The sequence below is a fragment of the Phalacrocorax carbo genome, chromosome 25 (genome assembly GCF_963921805.1).
Source record: "Phalacrocorax carbo chromosome 25, bPhaCar2.1, whole genome shotgun sequence".
Taxonomy (NCBI): domain Eukaryota; kingdom Metazoa; phylum Chordata; class Aves; order Suliformes; family Phalacrocoracidae; genus Phalacrocorax; species Phalacrocorax carbo.
In genome coordinates, this window is record NC_087537.1 from 4,064,518 (window position 1) to 4,087,496 (window position 22,979).

The following is a 22,979-nucleotide window of genomic DNA, read 5'->3' on the forward strand; positions in this document are numbered from 1 at the left end:
AATTTCTCCCTGCTCTGCACAGTTTTTGTCAGACAGGTATTGACAGATCATGAAGTCCTTTTCTTCATTTCTGAACTGCCCCCTAGGCACATCTACCTTTTCTAACTGGGAAATTCCGAGCTGCTCAGTGAGACTTGCTCCTGAACAAGGCTGGGGTTTAAAGACCTGAAGCCCAAATGCCATTAAACCACAGAGAACACCTTTTTTTTTTTTTTTTTTTTTTTTCTGAAAATTAAAGACAGACTGAATACTCGCAGCTCCAAGGGCAGGTACCAAGGTGACAGTGACAGGACTGGACATATTCAAATATATAAAACCTTCCCATCCAGCAGCTATTAACCTAAGTACCAATCACTGGGATCTCATTCAGCCCCCCTGTACAGCACTAGGTATCTGGCCTTTGCCTACCAGAGAAAGCATGTACAGCAGGGACATATATTTATTGAGGTTTCACAAGTTATCCTGGCTCTCTGGACACTCAGAAATAACATGTGTCACCTGAGCAGGTACCAATTTCCCTCTCTGTCAATTTGTTTTGGTAATTAATGGCAAAGGGAACTGTTTGGAGCATCTTCAAGTCCTTTGGAATACTATGCCAAAAATATGGAAAAAAAAAAAAAATAAAAAAATCCGAATTGCTGCAAGCTACTGCCACTACAATAGGCAAAGATCAGACTTACTGGAGAACGAGCAAATAACCTGGAATGCACAGAATCGTCACACCAAGACCAAAATGCCAATAGTTTGTTTCCTAACAAGCTCAGGGACAGCCAGATCCCACATTCCCCCAAGTTTCTCTCTGATGGGAATCTCAGACATTTTCCTGCTCAGTTTCAACTGTTTCGGGATAATAGGACTCCTCCAAGATATTTTTCCTCAAACAGAATATTCTCAATTTCTGCAGTACTTTCCATCAAGGATCCCAATACTCAATATTCACTACATATCCCTCCCTGGAAGGAGCAGAAGAAAACACAACATGACATTTGGAATGGACACAATAGCTTATTGTTAGCCTGGCACTCCTCCTCCACTCTCCCCTAAATGAGTTTATTCCCAGTTTTTTCCAATTCTGCCAGGATAAAGAGGCCAGATGTAATTAAATTTAGAGGCATAATTACATTTATGTCCACTTGAAATGTTTTGGCTGCCAGGGCCGTGTTAACAGACTGTAGTATAAGTGTCTGCCCCAAGCTTATTCGTTGTAGCAGTGGACTTAGGCATCCAGATCTTCCTTTTCCATGATCAAGAGGGCTGTGAGGAAACAAAGAACGCATTTTGGCTTGGCTCTACTCATTATAAACCATCAGCAAATTCTCTGCAAAACCAGCTGCTTTTTTTACCTTTTTAAATTCGTAAAGGCGTCAAATTTACTCCCATCCTCCCCCCTACCCCGTAACAGTCGAGTCGATATATATAAAAATCACCAAATATGATCTTTTACGATATAAATAAAAAAAAAAAAGTATGAGGCATCACCGTTTACATGATGTAAAAAGAGCTAAAAAAGAGCGATATAAACTACATTCATAAAAGTGCATCTCCAAACATACAAGTAATGCTTTGGCTTGTTCCTGTGCCGAACAGGTGGCGTTGGGTCAGGTACTGGAATACAAGAAGTCCAAGCTGGCACCCCATGTTCTCTGTCACTGTACAACCGCTATTTACTTTCATTAATACAGACTGGAATACAAGTGTATACACAGAGTAGGCACATTTCAGCATAGGTGGTGGGAAGGACCAGAAGCTCTGGCGGGGAGAGGACTGAGCCCATCAGTCCATGATGCTCTTTGCTCTGCTCTGGAACAGCCTTCCATGACACATATGAGGTAAAAGCCACAACAGATCCTGAGGATTTAGTTGCTTTGAAAAATTAAAAGTTACACCGTTTCCTCATGCCCTATTCTCCCGAAACACAATGTGTGGGATAGCAAGGAAAGACCACGGAAGGAGGTCTCAGTTTGGTGAGGACAAGCTGAGGGTAGAGACAAACCCATGCAGACAGGATCACTGCACTCTCTGCCGCTGTACGTCTGCAGGGTAAAGTGTGGTGAATAAAAGATTCCAATCTTTGGTATATTTAGGTGCTAGTTGCAAGGCTTGAAGAGTGCTACCAGGCCCCACCGGAGCGCTGACCACCCTACTTCTGTCATCAAGACTACAGGAATGGTTCCACATTCCTCTGCAGCATACGCAGCCGTTTACACCACAGCGAAGCGGTGTAAAACGCTCCCTAAAACAGAGTAGTAGTGTCATGCCCTCGCTTCCCTTCGGTGCAAGCGACAGCGAAGTGCAGGCCAGAAGTCAGGCCACGTGTCTTGATAATTTGGAGTCAAGTTCCAGGTTTGGAAAAGATCAATAGAAGTGCTCTCACGAGAATTAAATAAATTATGGGACAAGGACTTTCGTAAAAGATATCCCCCTAAGTGCCCGCAACCTAAACAGTGCATCCTTGTGGTAGTGCAGGAGAGCCTGAAAGTGAAAACAACAGCAGCTTGCCTTCACTGCTTACACATTGCTCTGAGTTTGGCACAGAAAAAACACTTCAGATTGTTAAACCCTTTCAGGGTTTTTGGTTGTTTGGGGTTTTTTAGGGTTCTGTTTTTCCTCTTTAATTAAATACATTGTTTATCATGTGTTCAAGGAGCTTGGTTTCATTAAAACTTGCCTTTTCCTGCTATGAGCATTCACTTAAAACTGTTTATTTTTCTGCATTATGAAAGCAATTTTCAAGTTTTCTTTGGGGGGGGGAGGAGTGGAGGCATGTGGACCCTTAACATGGTTTCCAATACAGAGCAGAACACCTTTAGTATTGCTCTATAAAGCAATATTTTAGCTGATTTTGCTTTTCTTAGTTTCATTACACAAAAAATAACTTATAATTACTCCATGAGTCCCCAGCAGTTAAAAACTGCTGCTCTTTGATGAGTGAAATAAGGACTATTAGTGCCCCAATCAACACAGGGTACTAGAGGCCAGTAAGCCATCAGGAGCTCGGTTCTCAGAGATGGGGTACCTTTCAAATGCAAAATCATTTGGATATATTTTGCTGGTACCTGTATGGGGATCTCCAGTTAATTTCAGAAAGTAGCATTTCTAGCTAGCATTACAAATGTTCTCTCTGGTTCACTGACTTAACTCGTACAAAAGCTTATTTAAATAGGACCCTAATATTTTATGGAAACCTTAAATGAACACTTGCACACCTGTAAAACAAAACACACACACTGAAGGGTTGAGCTCGATTCTAACTTACTGTGCACAAGTAAACTAGTATCCAGCAAATTCTCCCTGTGAAAAACTCAATTTCCCATTAGGCCAGGTCCTCAAAGAAACACATAAGCTTTTCCTGAAGTAAATTCCTGGGGGCCAGATGAACTATCTTTGGTTTAAGGGATGATAAGAAGTTACCAGCCAAAAAGATAGGTGCAACAGAGAGCTGTTCTGCAGAACTCCCCTCCAGAAGGGTTTTGTTTAGACCCAGCAGTCCCAGGAAGATGAAGCAGGAGCACAGATTTGTTGGCTTTGAGGACACAAACTAACCGACACTGGCTTAATGCTAAGACAAATCAAGCCTTGGAAATCAAGCTCTGGATTTTCTCATGTCAGCGGGAGAGCCCTGGAGTGATTGCGTTCTGCTGAAACTTTTCTGATTATCCTGACATTTAGCTAGAAAGACCTCCCTCACCCCCACCCCAAAATCCATGGTTTCATTATAAAATAACACTATTCACATACTTTTGAATCAATATTTTCTGAACACCTTCAGATGCTGAATACTTAAGAAGAAAAATATATAATTATATAGCGAGCGCATGCTCAATGACACATGGCTTTTTGCTGGATTCATGTACTATAGATGCCTCTAAAGCCCTAGCAGTCTGGAAAACAGTGACCCACACGGCGAGAGCTGGTCTGGGTGGCTGATGCACATTTCTGTTCTGAGGAGTGTAGCTCTTTTAGTTCCCACTTTTGTTCAGATTTCTTCTATGTTCAACCAGTGAGACACTGATATTCCCACTCTTGGGCCTGCAGAAAACATGCAGCCAACTGCAATTTCACATCAAGGTAACTAGGGCAAAAATGCAGTTCTGTTTGGACAGCTGTCGGTAGAATAAACATTAGTCCAGCAAACAAAGGTATCAGGCACAAGTGCAGACCCTAGGTTCCTTGGCATTATTTCCCCAAAGGACTAGGACAGCTGAGTTGGCATTTTGAAGATGCAGCACCACAACGGGCAGTTGCAACTAGACCAGACGGGGCACCGAAAGCCCAGCAGGAGCTGCTAGCAAGGGAGGTAATTCAGTACTGGAGCTGTGCAAACTGGTGTCTGAGCAGCTCTTCAGCAGAGGGTCTGTGCCTGGCTTCCACAAAGATCTGCTTTAGAAAGTCCCGGCAATGTTCTGATATGTGAGAGGGGAGCTGGGGGTTGGTTGGTTGGGTGGCGATTTTGAAAATGGCTGCCATGGCTTCGTACTCTGCCCAGGGTGGTTTCTCTGTCAGCATTTCCACAACAGTACAACCGAGGCTCCTGGAAAAGCAGACAGGGGGAAAAAAAAAGTAATAGAAGAGTGAGAATTGACTCGCACAATAACGCACAGCGTTCAGAGAGAACTTCCAAGCAGCCAACATCAAGGTACAGCTCTGCTCTGAAAACAGCTATAAAATGGCTTTGTGCTCAGCAAACCCCACGTGTGCAGAGATTCTGAGCCAGACCTGCCAACGTCGCTGCTTTTACTACTGCCAGCCTAGCAGTAAAGTGCTGAGACAGGGAGACTGGTTTCCACTGCGGTTCTCACTGCACCAAGAACTGTGAAGTGCCATCTGTCCAGCCCTGCTTTGCTCAAATTCTATTCTCAGTAAACATTTGCATTAACAACAGGGGACAAGAGGTGCACACGAGAGGTCCCTGAAGGCGCTGTTTGACCTCAGTGGTATTTCGGGTGCTGCTGCTACTGTTACATCTCAAAGGCACTTGCTGAGTTGCAAGGTAGAAAATATACTTTTTAACCAAGGTCCAGTGAATCCGAGCTGGTTGACCCCATAAAGCCATTTCAGCAAAATCCCTTTCCAGTGCACAGCCTCAGAATGCCCACATGGGGAAAAAAAACCCCTAATATCTCCACTTCACAAGGAACCAAGCATCCCAGCCAGCCAAAAAATAATTAAAGTCGTAGCAGCTCCAAACTGAGAAGGCAGTAAATTAAATTGCCAGTAGGGCAGATACATCATTATGTTAAGGCAAAACTCCTAGTAAAGTTACTGGGGCTCTGCAGGCTAATTCAAGGCATAAATGTGATTCTGGGGACGGACATGGCTGAGCCACCTTTCTGAAGCAAGCGTGACACCAATACTTTCTCAGGGAATATGGGTTTCTGTAGTACTGCAGTGATTGGTTTTTGTTCGAAAAGGATTAATTGCTTCCTCCAGGCCACAGATTAAGCAAAAGCAGGTAGTGAACTTCTAATATCCAGCCCTGTGTTTTGATCACATCGTTCCACTAAAAAGGCAAAACTGCCTCTTCTGCCTTTAAACTAAACCCTCTTTTGAAGTGAAAAGCAAAGAAAAGACATTTTCAGAGGCAGACTTGCCTCAAGTGCCAAGACAAGGAAGGAAAGAATTAAATCCAGTGAATATGCAAGAAATTACTTCTTGACAAGGTTTAAAATCCAACGTGAAAATTTTACACTGGTTTCCAGCCATTTAAGACTTACTAGAAGAGAGTACAGAAAATGCAAACCATGTGTGCTAAAGTGCTGGGGGTTTGCTCAAGAGCAAGCAGGGATATATTATTGTTTAGACTGATTTATACTGTTTAAGCAGATCCGGTTTCTTTAAGATATTCAGCAAACAGCAGGAATGTTTTTCATGTCAAGTCACTCCAGCAATAACAAATAGCTCACATATTCTGCTATTTAGGAAAAAGAAAATTGGAGAGGGGCCCGCAGCAGTGGCAGAAAGCCAGGGCTAGATTTGTTACGTCTTTGAGCCTCTCGGCCATACGCATCCACCCTGGGACTAACGCTGCACTGGAAAATTCTGACCCCCCTAAATAATGATTGGGATTGTAGAAACTGGAGTCCAGCCAACGGCAGTGTCTCTTTGATGGGAATGGACCGATGTCAGCACCAAGAGGAAATCCACAACTGCACCAACCCAGGGGGAAGGGCACGTGCTCCATTCTCTCCCCAAGCATCCTAACTGGAGAGTCTGCAGAACTTAACTCTTTGCATACGAGACAAACTTCAGCTGTTTCCATTCACTGCTTGTACAGGAAACAGCACAGGCCTTGCTTTACTGTGGAGACACAAACGTACCTTTTGTCGCCGTCATTTAGGTCAGTTTTATAAACTCACCTTTTTAAGACCTCCAAAACTCACATTCTGAGGCAGGACCATTTTGCTTTTTCCTTTCAATAGAGGCTGTTTCTTGGCTATGCCAACAATAGCATGGCTACAGTTTCCATTCATGCTTACTTCAGATCACCTCTGATCTGGCCTGTATCTTTTGCGTTATTCCAGGTTTGGGCATCTTTCCTTTAAAGCTTTGTCAACATACTCAAATTCTAATCCTTTCATTTCCACAGCGTTATAAGCACGCCTCTCATTTTATAACAAAATAAATGGATGCTCCCTAAACAACCTTCGTTTTCTCTTATAAGGGATGTAACAAGGATGGAAACCTCACACCAGAAAAAGTCAGAAAACAGAAAATCAGCCATCCGTTGGAGGGAGGAATGAGTGGAAATTATTCTAGAAAAAGTAAATGAGCCATTGTGTGTTGACATTGTGAAGCACAGCTTGCAACAGGTCATGTCTACAGTTCAGATCAACTGCTTCAGTTCGCCTTAAACTTTTGATCCAGACAAAATCTGGTTCTTGATATATATGGATGACACACTCTATATGCCTTATCTTGCTCCAGAAAAGCTGTAAACTGATCTATGGACAGAAAGTTAAAGCCTCACCATACGTCCGCTTTTCTCCCATAGCCTTCTCCGCTGATCACCTCCGGGCTCATCCAATATGGCGTGCCAGTGACAGAGCGGATGCCTGTTCCAGACATACAGATTGTCTGCAGCCGTTTGCTGGCCCCAAAGTCCCCAAGCTTCACATTCCCAGCAGAGTCACGGAGAATATTGGCTCCTGGACAGAAAACAAAGAATTGAGACAGCTGTTTTCATGCAATCCAGCTGTTGGACCCACAGCCTACAGAGCTGATATCCAGCCCAGAAATACCCATGCTCATGGTATGGCTTTTTCCCCATTAAGCCTCAGGTGACCTGCTAAACATCATTTCTTTTTCTTCAGGCTGTAGACAAGCCAATTGCTAATGGCTGCAAATGGGAAAAACTTCAGGGGAAAAACACAAGGAAGTGAAGGGGGAAGGGAAATGAGAGCTGAGTCAGCACCATCATTGTTACATTGCCTGTAAACAGCTCAGGCAGCCTATGCAGGGCCCCCAGGCCAATGGCTTAGATAGTACATAGCTGTGTAGAAGAGGATTTTATTGGGATGTTGCTTTGGTGAGTATAATCATTGCTTTCTGGTCAGCTGGGTAACAGATGCAGCTAATTAAACCACTTTGAACTCCTACAATAGACAAGTCAACCTCCACTTTACTTGGTCAGAGGTCCTGAACATGAAGCACCAGGGAAAAAAGCAAACTTAAGAGCTTAGCTTGTATGTGGACACCAGCTAAGGCTTAGACACCAAAACCAATTCTTCCTCCAAAGCCGCAATAAGATCAAGAACCCTGCGTTGCCATAATCTGGTGTGTGCCTACGTGAACTCCTTTAGCCCTCAAATAAAATGCACTTGTGCTGGGAGATAGCTTTATCACTTCACTCCCCCACTGGAAGACCTGAATTCAGAATAATGAGTCTGTCCACCCAGCACCCTGAAGGCAAGTTAACAGTTTGGCTTAGAAGATGGGTGCAAACTAGCGAATAACCCACCAGGTGGGAAACCATTTGGTAAAGAGCACCACATGAGTAGTATATAAGGTGTTATTCAAGAATCAGCAGCTCGTTTCCCTTTGCCAGCCTAGAGGGGATGCAATGAACATTTATAGGCAGGAACAAGATGATATTTTTCCTGCAGCAAGCAACTCTTCTGGTCTCTCTAGAGCACAGAAAGTGTTGTGTGGTGTCTGCCACATCTGTTGACATTAACTCTTAAGGAGACTGGCTGGCTCCATGGGGTTATATCGGGAAGAGGAAGATTAACGACTAATCACAGAGCCTCTACTTGGAAGATTAGAGGTTTCTTACACAGAGGAGGCAGGACAGTCACAAGAGCTTGAGGGAAGCAGGACCGTCAAGAGCAGGCATGGAGCTCTTAGGGCAACTGGTACGCCTACCAGCTGAGAAATGGTACTTTGGCCAAGCAGAGAGGAAATTGGAAGGGAACTCACAGGGAAATGAGCATGCCTTATGGGAGCAGTGAAAATCAGGGTGGCAACTCAGCCTCATTTTGCTGGGGTGTGAGAGAAAGATAGGGAGTTACAGAAGAGTGTTCCTAAGAATTAGAGGATTCCAGTCCTCCTTACTATAACCAGCTGCCACACTCTCAGGTCCTGTAGCAGGAACAGCCCAACCTCCCTTATCCAGCCCAGAACCTTCCCTAAGCCCTGCACATGGATGTAAAACCAAAAAGGGATAACTGAGCAAAGCAATGCTCAGAAGCCCCAGCCAGGATACTGAATTCTTAACACTTGGCTTCTTTCTTTCAGAGCTCCTTTAGCACGTGGTATACACATAAATCACCAGCTGATCTCACCCTTTATGTCCCTGTGCACAATCATGTTGCTGTGAAGGTACGAGACTCCCTCGAGAATCTGGCGAGTGTATTTCCGGGTTACATTTTCCGTGAGAGCACCATATGCCTTCAGCTGGTCTTTCACTGACCCCTGCACCGAAAGCAAACAGAAGGGATTGGCAAAGAAATGATAAGCCACAAATCTTGCAGTCTCCATTCAATCCCCATGAGCTGTGACTCTGTTATACACCCAGCCGGCAGAGTCATGAATTCTGGCCTCTTCTAAAGCCCTTTTGTGAGGCTCTCAGAGCATCTTGCCCTATGAAGCCCCTTTTAAGAAAAGCGAAGACACGCTTTACAGCAGAAATAGCTTAAGGAGGTTCTCTCTGCTTCCTCCACCCTTGAGCTGTGCTGGTACGCTGTTTGCGAAGACAAGCAATAAAACGGTTCAGCAGACTGATCCGGGTCAAAAGTCTCCCTTTTTGCAGGGTCAGTTTTAGCCTAATTTGCTGTACTATATGACTCTGCTAGTTCAGTTAGCCTGAATTGCAAGTTGGCCCAAGTCCTCTGAAATACTTTGTTAGAACAAATTTACACTGAAGAAAAGAACTTGTGTTAGTGACTAATGAAGAGAATGTATTTCAGGTACAAGACACTAAAAAAGAACCCAAAGATGTGGTTTGGGCATAAATAAAAAGAAAACGGCAGCATTATAAAGTCAGTATGAGAAAGGGGCATACCTAAGAGAGCATAAGGTGCATTACATAGGGTAATCACAGCAACTAATAAACCAACTAACAAAACCACCCATCTCACTTTATGACCTGCAACTGTGCTGCTCGTATCAGCTCTTACCCCTGGCATGTACTCCATGAAGATGGTCAAGGTCTTCTCGGCTCGATCCCGTAAGCAGCCATAATATTGAACAATACGTTCGTGCTGGAGATTCTTCAGCAGCTGAATTTCACACTCCAAGGCACTCACTTCCTATGGATGTTGAAGGAGAAAATAAGGTTCTGGCCCCAGGAAATATTCCATCCTAATAAATCTGTCCGTGTTACTGGAGGGACGAGGCCATTACTACACTGAAGAAGTCCAATCCACAGCATCGGCTCACCTACTTCTTGGGAAAGGCAAACATTACCAATGCTTCACATTAACCCTTAGTGTATAATAAGCAGGTAAGTACTGGTGCAGAAGCTTTGACAGTTAGAACACAGGCAGTATCATATATGGATTTAGTACCAGAAAAGCTTTGTTTCTTGACAATTTGTGTTGGTTGAAAGCATTCTTCACGCACAACACAGATATAACCTTACTTCTCACCACTAAGCTGAGGGAAGTAAGCGTTAATTTCAGTTATGAAAAAGCTCTGAATACACGGTCACAAAACTGCTAGGAATCTTCCTGTAGGAAACTCAGCCCATTAGAGAGCAAGACTACAGGTGCTAAGAGTTCCTAAGTTCTTTAGTCACCCAGTCCTGTTCTGATTCACACTGATGATTTTACTTGAATCAACTTTAGAAACAGCTTCCTCTCTTATTTACTTCAAAGAATCTGCAGCTATGCACATGAAACCAATTCTCTGCTTTATTCCTGCCACAGACAACACAGTATCATAGCACAAAAGCTATCCAACAATTTCAAACTGAATCAGAGATGTTTGTTGCCCAGGAAAAGTATCAGGTTCTTGCTGAATGCAGGGAATGAACAGGACGAACATCAAAGGAGCATGAGGATTTATGGAAAAAGGAGTGATGGTTTCCCCCAAAATAGTCCAGCTTAACTCTCTCCACTCCTGCCACTGGAAGGTGCCAGGTTCACTTCCCTCCCTTTGGCAGAGGATGCAGCTCTTGAAGAGCAAGGACCTGCCTGCTAGAGATGCATGAAAGCAGAGTAAGTGGCTTCATCAGTCCAACTGATAGTTTAAAGTTTGGAGTTTCAGTGCCTTCAAAGAACATTCCAGCCTGTTCTTCCTTGGCTCAGAGTTACTCTCTGATTTACAACAGAGACATGGTATAACTTAGAACGTACCAAGTTAGGACTTATCTTGGCACCAATATCCCTTATAAAATCAGAATAATTAAATCTTCACGGATTAGTTATTCTAGCTCAAAGTGAATTTGTTCAATACTGGGAAACTGGTACCTTGTTAAAGTGCTAGCAAAGAACCTAACAGCCATTCCAGCCGCATCCGCTGTGCAGGGAGTTGTGTGCTATCCTATAATTTCAAGGTGTCCCTTCCCTTCTCCACTGTTTCTAACGTGTTGTTACATCACTGTTCTTGATAATTTACACACCACAGTTCAGTTTGTTTTGAGGACAGGGAGAATTCAGAAGTGGAAACCAGTAATTAATGGACCTGATACACGGCCTGCCATATAAATCCAGAAAGTGGGTTTTGCAAGTGCATGCAGCTTTTTTGTTTAAAAAAAGAAAAAAATCTTACTCTTTCTGGGTTTAGTTTCATTCACATCCATGTCTAACCAGGAACACAGGGCAGTCTAGTATTCCTCAAGTAACCTGGCAACTAACCAAAAAGCTGAGAAGAGAGAGCCAAAAATGAAGCCAGAAAATGGATTTTAGTTTCAGGCTGAAGTTAATAATACGGAAAAGTAATTTTTAAATGACTTCTATTCCTCTCCGCGTGACTTGAAACCCTAGTACAAACTAAGATGCCAGCTTTTGAGGACAGACAGATACAGGCACTCCACGGGATCTCAAAACCTGCACAATGAATTTTAGAAGCTGCGATGAGAATTACCTTGCTTGTTTCAGGACTCTCTGGGTCAAACTGGACCTGCTTAGCTGCAAGTTCTCTGCCTGTGTCCACATCATAGCACAAATACACACGACCAAAGGCACCCTGGCCCAGCAGTTTTCCTCGTCGCCAGTTTATTGGAGCACTTGGAGCTAAAAAAGAACAGTAATAATTTTCTTTTCATTATACTATTTACAGATAATGGTGTTCTTTTCAAAGATCAATCTCCATCACGCTGGGATTAAAACAGGTACTTTACAGTTGAAGAAACAGACGTAAGGCACTCTCCCTGCCTAAGGGAGTTAGTGGCAGAACTCTGAAACAGAATCCAACTTAGACTCCCAGGACCTGCTGACTGGTGTCCCATTAAAATGAAACTGCAAAACATTTTGCAGATATACACTACTGGCAAATTATTCTATGACGTTGATGAAATTTCATTCTGCCAGCAGGGTGGATTCTAAAACATCACTATCTTAAGAGATGGGGCAGCCATTAAACAGCATCTTCCAACCCTGATCTGTAGTTACTACATGCATCAGATGAAGATGAGCTGCATCAGCCTTGCAGAATCAATCCCACCCTGCTGGGAATGACTGTTAAGCTTCTGGGACAACTTGAAGGACATTATTTCTGAGTTCTTTACCAACCATTGGCTAGTTCGGGGTTCCTCCTTCTGAAGGAAGCATTTCTGCAAGGCTACCTCTACAGCAGAAAAATTAGAAGTCATAACTCCCTACTAGGCACGGATAAGGTAGGGGCCATAATGTAAGCATAGTGCGGGTATCTTCTTTACCTGTTGAAAAACCAGACTCTAATAAAAATATACAGGAGAACCAGCTAAAGCAGCCACGTCCAGTACCCCAGCAGGAGGTTACATCAGCAGGGAATTACGAATTCTCATTGTTCTACTGCACCGGCGAGTGCATTGAACAAGCAGGATTCTCCTGACCCAAAGATCAACACCCGAGCCCCATTTTCCTGACCGCACTGCACACCCAAGCATATTACTCAGAGACTGGTGCTTTAGCTCTGACTTTGAAAATGACGCTACCAGACTCGTGCAGTGCAATGCATCCAATTACGTTGTATTTAACAAGAAACTCTAAAAACAAAGACAGGAACCAGCCATCTGGACAGTGTGAAAATACAGAAGAGCTGAGAGATTAGCTTTGCCATGCCTAATTTAATCAGATTTACTGCCAATCGGTGTCTTAGTGTGTTGCTTAGTTTGTTGCATTAATGTCTTCATTTTCATCCTTAAATTACTGTATGGGTATCTGAAGTTCATCAGTAATGATTTAAGTTCCATTTCCTTTTTTAATAATATAAAGTTCCCCAAAAAACAACTCAGGAATGCTATTAATACAGAAGTAAATCTTTCTACTAAGGAGCAAGTGAAATAAATACAGCTCTTAACTACTAAAATAACTGTAATCCACAAGCCTGACTACAAATGTTAATGTATTAAGAAAACAGACAAGCTTGTCTGACTCTCAAGAACCCTGTAGATCATCTAGATCCAATCAACTTACAGTTTTTTTTAATACTTTCCTGGATTTCCAATGCTTTCTAAAGGAAAGGCCAGCTCCCAGTGCAAGACTACATATTCTTAGAAGAAAAAGAAGACCTGTCTCATAGGTGAGACAGAGCGGTCTCAAAACACAGCCATGTAATCATGTGGTTTTGAATGGCTTGTTAAGATCAAGCTACGGTAATATACTGGGTCTGGACTTCATCTCTAAAAGCCTTTCTTGCCCGTAACCCCAGGAGGCCTTTCCCCAGTTATCATCAGGATGACTGCTTACATTTGGTGGGAATGTTCCTCTCCTGCACACCAAGGGCATTTTCGCTATCGGCACTCCGCAGGCGCCCCCGGGGGTCCAGGTACTGCAACGCCAGGCCCAGGTTTTCTCCGTTGGTGCTTAAGGAACGACTTGAAGGGACCAAAGTGAAAAGATTCCCTTGGTGACGCCGTATCCGGGGAAATGTCCTCCGGCCTGGAGAAAAAATAGTAACATTTTAAAATAACATGCTTAAAAGTGGAAGGTAATGGCTGGAGGTTGAGCAATGAAGAGAAGGGAGAGAAAAAATGTATTCTGGTCTGTTCCCATGGAGTAGAATCTACTGCCAAAAAGACAAGATGCAAAAATATAACAGTTCAGGGTTGATGCTGCTTGAGTTCAGTACAGCTTTGGATCATTCCCAAAGTAGAAGGGAGAGAACACTTTGTAATGCCTCAGTGCAGTAGTGCAAGATTTAAACTTGCCTTCCAAGGCAAAAATCTGGTTTAGAGGCTACCTCACAAGCTCTGAGGCTTGTTAACAACTACACAGACAGAATGACTTTCTGGGTAACGTGCCTGGACTTGCAAACAAAAACCATACACAAAGATTATGACAACTTGCACCTCTTATGAAACTTTGCAAAATTCATTTGCATAAAGCCATCTGATGAGCAGAGATGTGATTCTTTAAGTCAATGGTCTATTGAAAAGAGGCAGAAGCAACTTTGCTTGGTGAATTAGCAAAGTATAATGAATCCCTGAGGTAGGAACCCACTATATATGATCAAGGCTAACAACTATGTCCACTGCTCAACCCTAGCAGTCACTCATCAGCCTGGATATCCCCCAAAAGGGCAAAGTAATCAAAGAATTACAAACAGCCATCGTGGGTTGCTATGAAAATGTGGAATCTCGCATGGCAGCATTAACTCCAGCACTAACTGCAAGGACCACAGTCACTTCCAGACACATCAACTAGGAGTTACACTTGCCCGTGGACGCTGCTGTTGCTTCACCTTCTTTTTCAAGCCTGGAATCAAGGGTCTGAAAACAACTCACCATCGTTGTAGTCTTTGTGCTGCATGGAGACATTGTAGCGCCGAGGGTAGGTCCCACCTTTCCCCGCTTTGTCATAGATCTGATTCTCACGGTCTGGAAGGAGATGCAAAGACAGAAGTGAGGCTCCTTCAAGAAGTACATGTTCTAATGACAGAGTTTTCCTGTAACAGCAGGTTTTTTTAGGAAAAGGTGAGTAATAAATGACTTCATCGCTTTTCAATCAACATATCCCCAGTTCTATTTATATAATCCCAGCAAACATACAGGGCAGCCAGCAAACAGCAGAAAACATCTAGATCAAATAATCTTTATTCTGGACACTGACATACCTGAGAACTCCTGTCTATTATCAGGAAAGCTCTGTGCCCTTGACATCCGTGACTTCCGAAAAGAAGGACTATTAAAGAAAGAAGGGAAGAGTAAGTTTTGTTATCTACTGGAGAGAAACCTACAAGGACTTTAAATAAAAGCTAATACATTTACACATCAGTAAAGGTGATTCCCAAATCTGTGTCCTGCAATAATTTCACACTACATGTGCAAAGCGCAAGTCAGGCTAAGCCCCAGGTAACCAGACTATTTCCCAATGTGGGCAGCCATCCTTTTTGCTCAGTTTGTGCCATTTATTCAGCACTTCCCCAGCCTGTGGTTTGAGACCCAGTGCTTCCTTCAGCCACCTGAAATAGAAGGTTAAAACCAAGGCTAAGAAGAGCAGAACAGGATGCTGCTCGCAGCACGTTGCTCACAGCACAGTGGACAATGGGGACCACTGCCCCCAGTGATGTACCGTGAAGGGTAGGAGTTCCCCTCATGAAAACTCCTGTGCGCTTTCCTCTCTACCAGCAACAGATAAGCCTAAACACAAGCACTGCTTACAACCCTTGCATTTCTCCCCAGTAAGTAGGACTCCTCACGCAAGCCTAAGTATGGCCCCTTGTTTGGCAGAAGGCCTTTAACATCTCTTAAGAGATTACAAAAAGTCAGTCTGTGCCAAAGCCTTGTTATTTGCACTTTTTTTTTGTTAACCTGTGTAAATGGAGTGAGCCTGATACAGCTTTCAGACTCCCAAATGAGATTCCTTGCCTACTACACGAAGAACAACAGCTTCCCCAGATGATGCCCATTCCTACAAGGAATGCCTCCTACAGGAAGGCTTTTTTTTTTTTTTTCCCCATCCTCCACTTAGGGCAGGGAAAGGGGAGAGAAGGAGAGGTAATAAATTAGCAACGTCCCCACCCCCAACTAAACGCATGCATGCACACACAGAGGTTCACTGTAAGTGCTTCCTTGTAGCTCCACAAACTGGAGGAAGTGAATGGCTACAAAACCAAACCTCAAGTGCTTGACATAAAAGCATATACTGCCTCCAGGAATCAGCTTGGAGGAATCTTAAAAACATGCTGAAGCCCAATATTACAGGTGCTGAGAAGCCATAGCTGCTATACAAGTTAATAGGACCTACGGCTGCCCACCAACACCTCAAGCAGCAACAACAGCAAAGAAAGGGAAGCAAAAGATCTAGAGCATCAGATTACAACAAACTCTTCAAAGGAAGAGCCTCCCCATTTACCTTTGGAGTTAACATTATATCTTGCAGGACACAGGAATCTAGTGTAATGATATATTTCTGTAACCTTAGAATAGGTTGTTCTTGGTGGTTTTTCTTCAAATGAACAAGTAGAGCCTTGTCTGAAAGAGATTTAAATACCCCGCAGCCAGATGTTCTCGGAGTCTAGGCTCCACACAGACGGCACGCTTTAGAACTTTGTATTTATTAACACAGAGCTTCTGAAGCCCCGGTTTGTCAGTGTATGGTTTTGCCAGAAAATAAAACAGCCTTAAGATGCAGTTAATTCTCTCTATGAAATGTATTGGGATATAGGCAGGAAATAAGCTCCTCTTTCTCTCCAAGAAAATTTATGAGATGGAACACAAACTTTTGCATAAGTACAACCGGTGTTTCCATCTGAGCACACAAGTTCCTACCAGCCTGTACATTTGTACCTGTCTGCTGACCTGTCCAAGGACTGGCAGCTTCCCGACACCGAGTTTTCAGCACTGCTTAAAGGGTCCAGCATCTGCAACACAGAAGTAGTCATATGGCAACATCAGTTCCATCTAATGCCTGAAAGAGGCTGTGCAAGAGGATCAGAGTCTACTACTGCTCGCCTGGAGGATGTCCAGATGAAAAGAGGATTCTATTTAAAACATACATTTCTCCTTTATCTCCCACAGAAATTGTTACGGGCATATAAAATTTGAGCTATTGCTTTAGATGCAAAGGACTCTGTTGTGAAAATGAAAGTTTAAGTCAGCCTTGCTCTGCATTTTGATCCCAAGTGGCTTCAGGAACAGAGTCTCTGCTGGTGCTACTGCATCGCTGCCTCCACCTGCAAGTCGCCCTTTGGCCTTACTTCCTACTTTTTTGAATGGAGAGCACGGTTTCAAATGCAAGAGGGTCACACAAACCTGGTAATAGGAAACCTGAGCATACATGTGCAACGCACACCAGAACCGCTCATTCAGAGTTGGAGAGACAATGCCCAACATGCATGGTAACTGCTTCTGGCAGTCCAACTGTGAACAAGTTTGAGGCGTAGTTCAAATGAACAAAGCAGTACTAATAGGAGCTAATGCAACTACAGCTAACGAATATTCTAGAGTGAAAAAGAGGGCCCAGAGAGCAGCAGCGAGTTCCTTAACAGGTGGACTTACTTTTTTTTTTCCACCCTAATGCTCATACTTACACACTGTTCATTAGTTTCTGGGATGAATTCGCCTTCACTGTTGATGCTGGTGTAGGAACCCTGTCGAGCAATGCGCTGCTGCCTCTCTGGAACATACCCAGGAGGTGGTGAACTTCGGCCTGTGTTCTGGGAACCTGGGCCAGAAAGAAGGACATTTTTGATATTTATGTTTACTGAAATGAGACTGCACATACATGTACGCAAAATCCAAATATTCACCTCTAATGCTAGACCTCTATGATCACAGCAACTCTGGGGTGAACCTTACAGTCTGGACAGACACAGAACCAGGAGGTGCCATGCCAAAAAGCAAATTGTTCGACAAGCACCCGTACTGCCATTTCAGACACTACCACGTTAGTGGTGAAGCTCCTACCAGAGCAGGTACCTATTTCTAACCTCTTCTGATCTTCAGCATCTCAGGGCAGGCAGAGGACTCCAGGAATCCCTGGCTTTTGTGCACAAACTTCACTTCACTGCTAACCTTCACTAAACAAAACACTTGTCGGGGCAACTGATCTTCTGTCTTGCTTTTAAGTTTTCCTCAACTAGTATATTTACCTTGAGTGACAGCACAATCCCTGCTAGTCATCATCAGGTGAGCTAATTATACTGACACTGAGCAATTTCAATATCATATAGGAGCATTGTTACCTTTGCAAATAACCCCAAAATGTCTGTTTTACTGTGTGAAAAATGAAATTGTATGACTTGTTTGGATGGAAACACATGGAGGACAATTCTGCAATTTCCGTTAATTAGATGAGATAGCGAGACGGACAGAGGGCATGTTCAGGGGCCAAAGGAGAAGGAATACATTCTACTCATCTGTTAACGGTGCTACCTACTGAGAGAAACTTCACCCCTAGGATTTCTTTTTTTCCTGGCAGATCTCAAAGAAGATGATACTTTAGAAACAGGAAGATACAAAATCCCTTTTTGCAGTGACCTATCCGCTTGCAGCTCCCACCACGTCAAATAGTGAGCTCCAAGAAAGGCTGTGGTCCAGCCAATCTACTCAAGGTCACCCATGAAGTCAGAGACGGCATTTTGAGATCAGCTCTCAAGCTGTGCTCTTCACAATGCTGTCTTTAATTAACTCTGTGTACTCAGGTGCTATGAAAGATGGGTGCAGATCAGCAAGTACTCTCCCAAGGAAAATATTTTCTGCAGAAGTTACTGTAATGAAGGTGAAGGCAAACCGGCAGAAAATAACTGAAAACCAGTGCACACAACGTTCAGAGGACTGCAGAAGGGAAAAAAACCCAGCACTGGCATGGCTTAGAGTGCAACAAGGGGGCTGAACTACGTGTAAAAAATATATTCTATTGCTTAGAGCTGCCACCTGATTTTCCAAGTAGCTCTGCGGGGCTCACGTGACATTACAAGCCAACTGGCATGGAGATAAACAAGAGAGCGTGCTTTGGGGCTGCACTGAGTCACGGGAGCACACTTTCACTCTTTCCGATACAATGCCACGGCTGGCCAAAGGGAGCCCAAGTCCTGCTGGCATCGGCCCAGCTGCTATTGTGGAAAGGCCACCATCACTGGGCAGGAAAAGGAAGTCGGCACTAAATCAATGTATATCAAAGGAAGTGAGTGGAAAAAACACAAGCGCTGCCAGAATGCTTAGCAACTTTTTTTTTTTTTTAAATAAAAGTTATCTTTATTTCCAAACCTCTGAACTGGTGACAGCAGGCTTGAGGCCCGTCCACTTTAGAATACAGGAACTACACAGACGTATCTCCCGCATGCGAACAACTTTTGTTGAACGCTGGTTTCGACTTTCATTGCATGACGTGGTATGAACAGGAAAGTCCCTGTGCCTGAAACTCTAGGAAACAGGGGTACATTCCTTTTCCAAATCAAGGATAGGAGAAGAGGAAGAAGAAAGAATTGATTCAAGACTGAGCTACTGCCAAATTACCATCAGACCTCTGACAGAACTGGAACTCTTCTGGATCTCTTAATGTAACAGTCTGGTACTTTGACGTGATTGATGACTGACAGGCTAATCAGAAAGTGTCCATAAGCTGGGACAAGAGGAAAAAGTCTGTACAACTGGGATACAGAAGGGGCCCCTTATTACTACACAGTTTACCCATGACAGACACTCGGTACAGTCTGTTAGCTTTGGCATCGTTATTTGGATACCTCAGAATGCCAGTAAAGGAGAAAGATTTTTTTAAAATAAAATATTGTTGGCATTTAAATTGTCTGTGAAAAAAGAAATGTGGTGTTCAGACGTGCATGGATACTGCTGCCTTCTTCACAGGACCGAGGAATGTTGCTCTTTTTAGGCATATTAACTTCAAACTAGAAAGGATGGGAAAACTCTTTCTGTCCCAGTTTCAGTCACGTACCTCACAAGCTTTCAGCACTTCTTTGTTTGCTATTTCATAAAAGCAAACTGTACAAAAGGGGATCAGCAGACCCTAGACAGGATACGAACAGGTTTGCTAGACAACTCTAGTATTGAGAACTACTGGTCTAGTTCTCAAGTCCCCCTCTACTGAGCTTACTCTCCCAATTACCTTTGGTCAGAACACCATGGCTCTGGCTCCGGCTTAGATCACTCCGTAGACCCCTCCTTAGATCCCTCCATATAGAGACTGTCTGTTCTAGTTTAATCAGATTTATTATTTGGCACTAAGATTGCATTGCGAATACTGATCTAAAATCCTGTAATTATTGTGCCTCAAGTTTACAGAGTTAACGAAACTGAAGCACTCCTCTTCCACAGAGGGAGTTGGTTTAGAACTCGGAAACAACTCTGACATTCCCAGCTCCTGGTACTGCCCTGGTGATGTGCAGCACCTGTCATCTGAAGCGTTAGGTCTGACAAGCCCTAAAATAGCCATTGTAGCAAACACAGCCATCCTCTACTCATTAACATGGAACACCATCTTAGGCTCTAGTCTTCATACTGCAGATCCCTATTATTGCTTACCTTCTTCCTGCTCTTTCACTGCTCACTGAATTTCACACCAAGCAGCCAGATTCTAAACCACAGGCTTTTTTTTTTTTTTTTTTTGACCCAAAGGTCTTTGAAGCAGTTTCAGATGTTTTAGTTTTTCATAGAAGAAGTTAACAGCTTTGAGCATCCTTCAACCACAGATTTGAATAGTACTGCATAGTTATACAGGGGTTATAACACAGAAGTTGGGACAACTCAGACAAATCTACCAGAGACAGAAGTCATAAAAATTACAGGAATCTTACATGGACCTTTCCAGTAAGAATAAGTTCATTAAGAAACACAAAGGAAATGAGACAAAGTTACATATTACTCTGACTTTTTCTTAGTATCTTCTGTGCAGCTGTGCCAGTTGATATGATATTAGCCTTGTGCTCTCCTCATCTGGTAATTACGAGAGTGAAAGGTTCGGGAACTCAGTATGTAGGGCAATTCCTGTGCCATTAGTAAAATGCTTGATTACAGGAGTGAGGACAGATTCCAAAGCTCAACATTAAAAAAAAATCAAATCTAGGTTTCATGAACTGAAATTGCCAACCTAAATAAAAAGCTTAATGGACCCACATAAGCTTTCCAAATTTCTAACCTCAGTGAATCTGGCTTTAGGACATCCCCTTTAGCAGCTGCTCAGCTGTTCAACAACTTAGTAAGGAACTCTGAAACATTCTATTGTAGACATATTAAGAGCTTTTGAAAATGAACTGCCTTGTCCTAGAATAACCTCTCAATTTCTCATGGCTTTCATAAATGCTATACCATAAATACTAGTGCCCAAAAGATACCTTTCACAAAACAAAGACAAGCAGAAGTGGCAAAAATACTCACTGACAGACAGATGCCTACTTCTGGGTTCTGGCTGCTGATAGGGTGTGTTCACATCCCCCACAGACTGGGAAGTTTTAATCCTGACTTGTTTGGGCAGTCCAGAATGGGGTGAAGAACTGGTCTGTTGGGTAAAATGAAAAAAAAATTAAAATAAAATGAGACCGAGCTCAAGCAGTCTGGCCACAGTTTCAAAACTATCATTATGTTTAGTAGCAAGAAAGTAGCTGAGAAACAGCTCTAGAGCTTGTGATCCTATTAACTTCACAGAACACAAACAATAAAGGCAGTGAAAGAGCAAGCTTTACAATTATGGTGTAAAACAGGAGTCAAACAACTAGAGCATGCTACCCTCCAGCCTCAGATTGAATGCAGGATTTACAAGCCTCAGTGTTTGTCCTCCATTAGCAGCCACCTATGAAACCCACAAGAAGGGGCCCATACCACTCACTGAGGCCAGACCATGGAAGAACCTACGATTTCTACGAGCCATCTTGGCCAGTGAGATAAATGATGAACCTTGCACTCTTTCAGAAGCAGTTAAATAGCAACTTGACTCCCCACCATCTTTAAAAAGTAAACTGACAATTCAGACCATCTCAGTGAAAATAAATTCTAGAGAGTTTAAGAGCACAAAGAGTTTGGAGGTGCCAAGATGAATGCTGCCTGTGTTGCCTTTATTCATCCTTCCCTGAACTTACATAGACATAACCTAATTAAAGATTGTTTTGCCACAGTGCCTTCATCTCATTCAAGGCAGGAATGACAGGAGATGTGCCAAAGGACTTCTCCCCAGTTTATCGAGAAAGATGGAAGGGGTAGCTCCAGCACGCTTTGTAGGAAGAGGAGCTGCAGGACGGTTTTGCAGTTTAGGGCAGTAGGATGCTGCCCAGGAGAACTGTTACCCTCCTTGTGCAGCGCAGCAGTTACGCACAGCTCTGCCATGCGAACCTGCAAGGCCACTTCAGACTCCAGAGGGTGCTCACTTGGAAATATTTAGACTGCAGCTTCAGGCAGCTAATGCCTCTGTGCTCTTTCCATGGATACAGGGAACGTGGGCTCTTAACACAGGACTGAACAGGACACCAACGATCTGAGGATGGTGCCCTAAGGTCTGAACATATGAAATACTGCGAACTTCCAACCTCCCCCAAGCGAGAGCCCAGGCACGCCAAAGCAGGTGGGCACTTTCGATTTTAATCTTGTCCCAAAGTACCTAGTTTTACAGAATGTAATAGTTCCTTCCTCTTGTGTGTTACAGAATTTAACTATGTTTGTAAAGCATTTATTTTGTTGAGATGAACGTAACCAAAGAGACCCCAAGGAAATTAATTCTGTCTTCTGAAAGTTATTTGAATATGACTGGCAAACAAGGTGTGAGGCCACACAATCAAAAAAGTAAAGAATAACTGCTCATTTAATAAGGACTTACCCTTGCGCCAACTGAGGAAGGAGCCTGATTTGAATTACATAAACTCTCCCATGAATACAATCAAGGGAGCTGAATAAAGGGTGCACAGGTCACACCATTTATGTGGACAGACCGGCTTTAGTACTCTAGGTGTTCAACTTAACCAGCTCTTCCCATTAGTTTCTAAACACAAAGAAAGGACTGACACAGAAGTGAGTTGCTTGATAAAAGAAAGCACAAATGAGCCACAGAAAGAGGCACAAGAAAATTAATATAAACGCTATTCACAAACACAGGCTCTCAGCACTAGTCACATAGCTACTGTTGTAAAGTTAATTTGTTTTATATACATATTTGTGCCAAAGTCACAGCATTACCTTTCCATCCCCAGAAAAAGAAAAGAGCACAACCAAAACAAAATCTGCATCCTGTACTTCAGGAAAAATAATGCTTCCCGCTCCCTCTGTGGGATGAGATCATGCAGCCAAGAAACCTCCTTCAGACTTGTGGGCTTTTGCTTTATCACATGTAGGGCTCTCCTGCCAGGCAACTCAGAGCTGAAGAGGAAGTCGGAGGAGAGGGGGGAAACAGTGGCACTTACTGAAGACTTCGCTGTTTGTTTCTGCTTTGAGCAAAAGAGGAAAAAACAGCTAATAA

The 22,979-nt window shown here is 43.3% G+C and overlaps 1 protein-coding gene across 2 annotated transcripts in view; it reads right to left on the reverse strand.

Annotated features, from left to right (window-relative positions):
• Positions 1-1,639: 1,639 nt before the first annotated feature.
• The window catches only part of MAP3K3 (mitogen-activated protein kinase kinase kinase 3), a 39,769-nt gene continuing 18,429 nt past the window's right edge, over positions 1,640-22,979 (reverse strand). The window contains exons 7-17 of one of the 2 annotated variants that reach the window (XM_064473470.1): positions 20,915-21,035; positions 17,113-17,246; positions 16,382-16,443; positions 14,695-14,762; positions 14,366-14,458; positions 13,329-13,520; positions 11,524-11,672; positions 9,615-9,746; positions 8,781-8,910; positions 6,968-7,145; positions 1,640-4,531 (exon numbers count right to left, since the gene is read on the reverse strand). In XM_064473470.1, coding sequence (XP_064329540.1) covers positions 4,303-4,531; positions 6,968-7,145; positions 8,781-8,910; positions 9,615-9,746; positions 11,524-11,672; positions 13,329-13,520; positions 14,366-14,458; positions 14,695-14,762; positions 16,382-16,443; positions 17,113-17,246; positions 20,915-21,035 — 1,488 coding nt within the window. In that variant the 3' untranslated portion in view covers positions 1,640-4,302. Of the gene's footprint in view, positions 4,532-6,967; positions 7,146-8,780; positions 8,911-9,614; positions 9,747-11,523; positions 11,673-13,328; positions 13,521-14,365; positions 14,459-14,694; positions 14,763-16,369; positions 16,444-17,112; positions 17,247-20,914; positions 21,036-22,979 lie in introns of both variants that reach the window. The other variant, XM_064473469.1, reaches the window with a different exon arrangement.